Source organism: Triticum aestivum, chromosome 2D (genome assembly GCF_018294505.1).
Source record: "Triticum aestivum cultivar Chinese Spring chromosome 2D, IWGSC CS RefSeq v2.1, whole genome shotgun sequence".
In the NCBI taxonomy this organism is placed as follows: Eukaryota; Viridiplantae; Streptophyta; class Magnoliopsida; order Poales; family Poaceae; genus Triticum; species Triticum aestivum.
This window is the reverse complement of record NC_057799.1, coordinates 620,434,504-620,439,349: the sequence shown is the minus strand read 5'-3', so window position 1 is coordinate 620,439,349 and position 4,846 is coordinate 620,434,504. Positions and strand designations below refer to the sequence as shown.

Below are 4,846 nucleotides of genomic sequence, written 5' to 3'. Positions count from 1 at the left end.
AAAGATCCAAATTGGCTCATCAATGCTTTTGGTTTGTGCCATGATTTTTTAATTATTTGATTTGGATACCACAATTTTGAACTTGAGCTTTTTCATATTATTGGTGCCGCGTATAACAAAGGTACACATTGTTTCAGCTATGAAAAAGATTTGGAATATGAAAGATTTATGAACTTTCGAATGTGCAAAAGATTTAAATGCGACATTATGAACATTGAAGATGATAATTCTCATGACGACGAATTATGAACAATGAAGTTTTAGAATCTTTGAGTGGCGTATATATTCTGTTGTGAAAATATACATGTCTGATTTTCCTCCTCTGAGAACAATTACTATTGTTCCAACACAATACTTAAGGTGTAAAGGTGAAATCGCCATATTAAGTTAACCATTTGTCTTCTCTTTAAGGCTCTCAATAGTACTCATTGGATGATCATCCACCATCCACCGCATGCGAATGAAATGTTGTATTTTTTTCAGTAATGCATTTACTTTTTTTGCAACATGGTGTTATACAAACCTGAAAAGTTAATCTGGGTGGCTAGGATGGCATGTATGAATACCTTTGTAGGATCAACAACTTTGTAACACATCATATCTCCCCGCAAAAACAACATATCATTCAACTTGTACACTCCGAGGAAGTCAAGTTTTTTAAAAGAATTATTTTAACTATGACATAAATAACGGTATAAATTCCATGGGTGATACATTTGGATTATTACATATTAAAACATTAAGCAGTCTTACTAGGGACACATTTTGTTTCTAATTCAAATCGGTGTTGGTACAATACGAAGAGGCACGACCTTCGTTAGTGATAGGCCAAACTTTTCTTCCATATCAATCCCATCCCTTTCAAGTTCAACAGGGAAGCTCCAGTTAAATTGATTTAACAACGAAGCAAGGACCAAATGCACCATCCTAATAGCCAATGGCATTCCAGGGCAGATCCGACGTCCGGCACCAAATGGAAGGAGCTCAAAATCAGCACCCCTAAAGTCAACTGTTGAACCCAAGAACCTCGCTGGCCTAAACTTTTCAGGTTCGATCCATACATCTTTATCTCGACCTATCGCCCATACATTTATGAACACACGTGAATCTTTAGGTATTGTGTAACCGGCTATTTTCAGTGTTCTCTCGGGTTTGCGTGGCAACAAGAGCGGGCCCGGGGGATGAAGTCGAAAAGTCTCTTTTATGACAGCTTGGAGATAGGGCAACCGAACAATATCATCTTCTTCAATGTTTCTTTTGGAGCCAATAACTTCTGCAAGCTCATTGCAAGCGCTAGACATTGATGCTGGGTTTTGGAGAAGCTCCGTCATTGCCCATTCCACTGTACTAGAGCTTGTGTCACTACCAGCAGAGAACAAATCCTAACATGCAAATATAATGTCACGTCAATGCTTTAGTACATATAGCTATTTAGGTACACTAAATAATCACCACATAGAGTGCAACTGGTTGTTTTCGATAGAGAAACTTACATTTTCTTTGCACATATATGTACTGTTTGGATGAACTATATAAGAAACAACCCGTTGATTTGTGACATAAGATTTGATATTAATTTCATTGCAGTTTAGTGGAAGCTATTGTTCCTAACCCAATTTTTCATTCTTCACGCGCTGGATGAAGTGCAGTCGTGCGAGGGCTATGGTAGAATTGTTGGAAATGCAGTGAAATACAGTCAGCCTGGTTTGAAACAAGGGAAAAACATAGGAATTCTTGTTTTAGATGATTCAGTTCTTATAGTGGAAAATTCCAGTGGCACTCTTTGTAACACACGAGTAATCTGTCATGCATGATTTCTGTAAAAAGTTATGTGTGACTATTCTGTAGGAATTTTAGACACATAAACATGAGTATCCAGATGGTACTTTTAATGTTATCACTGTTAGTGGTTCCTATAGCATCACTACAGTGGATAGTAGTACTACAAAATTTCATAAAAAATGGGTCCAGACATAGGGAAATAAGGAAGAAAAATCTGCTACTACTAGTATCAATCGAAGCAAAATGGCAGCCCTATAATCTATATATATCAAAATCTTATGTCTATTTCTTGGTCCAATTTTTTTTTAATATGAAATTTGTGGCATATATCATGATGCCAACATTTAAAATTATAAATCTCAATCAACATGGCTGGCCATGTGCTTTGATCCCCGGCAGGCTCAAATGGCAAGGCTGATCATGCATGTGCGCGCGGAATTTTTAAGTAATATCTTTTATGTCCTCGGAGTCAGAAATTAAATTATGCTTACCGTGAAAAGTGATCGTAGCGTCTGGCGGTCCAGCAGGTCCTTGCCGTCCTCACGCGCCGCCACGTCGAGCAGCACGTCGAGGAAGTCGTTCTTCCTCGGCTGGCCGGCGTCGCGGCCGCGCAGCCTCCCGTCCACCTCGGCGTCGAACACCGCGTGCCGGTTCGACCACTCGGTACGGTGCAGTACTATGTCAGTGCATCTTGACCTGCAAAACACAGACATATGTCCGACCGAGCACATTACTTCATTTTTGCAATTCAATGGACCTGTATCAGTTCACGAAAACAGTTCGGAGTCAAATTCCGGTATTTTGGAGATAAACATGGGAGTTCTGCTGGAGTCCGGACATGCACTTGACCAATCACATGCATGTCTCTCTCTTCTCTCTCCTCCCAACTGCACATGCATGATCCCCTCTTCTCTCTCTTTTCAACCGGACACTAAACCACAAATATTATACCACATGTATGGGCCTCACCTATTTTTTCTGCTCCCAGCCGGATACTTTGTAATTAGCGTTGGATGACTCCCTCCCGTATCATGTCCGCGGACAACATCCGGACATAAAAACGGACATACACCGAAGGAATTTGCGGGTCGACGTTGGAGATGCACTTACACCAGCTCCAGGTGCAGGTGGTGCAAGCCGATTAGCCGACGCCCCTGCGTTGAACACGGGACGATAAACGGTAGGCACGCGAAAGGCTTTTCCGCCTTTTTTCTTGTTTTTCTATAACTCTTATGTGTTTTTTCTTATGTGTCTTTTGGCTTTGTGCATCCGTAATGTCTTTACGATATTGCGTTGTTGCAGAGGCCGGGTGTAATTGGTATCTCCGCGATATTAATGTATCCCCTGTGTTAAAAAACCCCACATAAGAGCAACTACAGCCCAGATACAACAAATCCGACCCCTCAAAATCTAAAGAGGAGCCCGTCCGGCTCCGCCGTGGCCATGTCCGGCGGTCGGCTGCGCCCGTCCAAATGTTGGTCCGGTCGCCGGTGAGGTAAAGTAGGACATGAAACACGACCGGGTGACGGGAGTCGAGGCCGCGTCGTCCCTCATGCCCTACTTTTCCTTGTCGTATCCCGGAACCCTGACGGTGCCGGTGGACGTCGGGTCGATGATGGATCCGTCCTGGGACGAGCCGGTGACATCCATCACGATGCAGTTGCGGCGCCCTGACCGGTGCACGATATGGTGCGCCGGAGAATGCGACTCCGCCTCACCAACGGTCACCGCCCGCCTCCCACGGCGGGCATGTCGCGCCATGTTTGCATTGCCCGACGTCCATGCTGCGTTCACCTTTGCTTCGGTGCACCAACGGAGGGGTTGCATATCCGCTACCGCGTTTGGACACCAGACGGACCGCACCGCCTCCGGTGAGGCAGCGATGCCACACCTCGCGGCAGATCCATGCGCCATTTGGACATACACAATTAATTCCCGACGGAAGGAGTCCATGCGCCGTAGTCGGGGGGCCTCCTCCCGGGAGCGGCAGAGCGCAAACCGGAAGGTCATCTCCTCCTCAGGGCCGCGTGGGATGAGCTCGCGGTTAACGTTTTTGGAGGTAGGACTCAGATCCGCTGCCCGTCATGCCGGAGATTGCCAGACGGGAGCTTGGGGGTGGAGTGGAGTGGAGGGGGTGGGGAGTGTGAAGGAAATGTGCCCTAGAGGCAATAATAAAGTTGTTATTTACATTTCCTTATATCATGATAAATGTTTATTATTCATGCTAGAATTTTATTAACCGGAAACTTAGTACATGTGTGAATACATAGACATACAGAGTGTCCCTAGTATGCCTCTACTTGACTAGCTTGTTTATCAAAGATGGTTATGTTTTCTAGCCATAGACATGTGTTGTCATTTGGTGAACGGGTTCACATCATTAGAGAATGATGTGATGGACAAGACCCATCCATTCGCTTAGCACTATGATCGTTTAGTTTGTTGCTATTGCTTTCATCATGACTTATACATGTTCCTCTGACTATGAGATTATGCAACTCCCGAATACCGGAGGAACACTTAGTATGCTATCAAACGTCACAACGTAACTGGGTGATTATAAAGATTATCTACAGGTGTCTCCGATGGTGTTTGTTGAGTTGGCATAGATCGAGATTAGGATTTGTCACCCCGATTGTCGGAGAGGTATCTTTGGGCCCTCTCGGTAATGCGCTACCTATTGAGCACTGCGTTGGTTTTCCCTTGAAGAGGAAAAGGTGATGCAGTAAAGTAGCGTAAGTATTTCCCTCAGTTTTTGAGAACCAAGGTATCAATCCAGTAGGAGACCACGCTCGAGTCCCACGTACCTACACAAACAAATAAGAACCTCGCAACCAACGCGATAAAGGGGTTGTCAATCCCTTCACGGTCACTTACGAGAGTGAGATCTGATAGAGATGATAAGATAATATTTTTGGTATTTTTATGATAAAGACTAAAAGTAAAGAAAGCAAAATAAACGACGCCAGAAATAGCTCGTTGTTGGAAGATTAATATGATGGAAAATAGACCCGGGGGAAATAGGTTTCACTAGCAGCTTCTCTCAAGATAGCATAAGTATTAC

The 4,846-nt window shown here is 44.1% G+C and overlaps 1 protein-coding gene across 1 annotated transcript; it reads right to left on the bottom strand.

The window, feature by feature from the left end:
* Window positions 1-440: 440 nt before the first annotated feature.
* LOC123056068 (geraniol 8-hydroxylase) lies at window positions 441-3,696 on the bottom strand. The gene is made up of 3 exons (XM_044479817.1): window positions 3,344-3,696; window positions 2,274-2,478; window positions 441-1,382 (listed from the first exon to the last, which is right to left on the bottom strand). Exons 1-3 carry the CDS (start codon window positions 3,694-3,696, stop codon window positions 777-779), a joined length of 1,164 nt encoding a protein of 387 aa, XP_044335752.1. The 3' UTR covers window positions 441-776.
* Between the last annotated feature and the right edge of the window lie 1,150 nt (window positions 3,697-4,846).

What these genes read in the sequence shown, in the direction of transcription:
- LOC123056068 (XM_044479817.1), bottom strand. Translation starts at nt 3,696, where the DNA reads ATGGCGCATGGATCTGCCGCGAGGTGTGGCATCGCTGCCTCACCGGAG. An exon ending in CCGGGATACGACAAGGAAAA is followed by an intron (nt 2,479 to 3,343) that starts GTAGGGCATGAG and finishes TGTGTTTTGCAG; the next exon opens with GTCAAGATGCACTGACATAG. An exon ending in CGCTACGATCACTTTTCACG is followed by an intron (nt 1,383 to 2,273) that starts GTAAGCATAATT and finishes TTTGCATGTTAG; the next exon opens with GATTTGTTCTCTGCTGGTAG.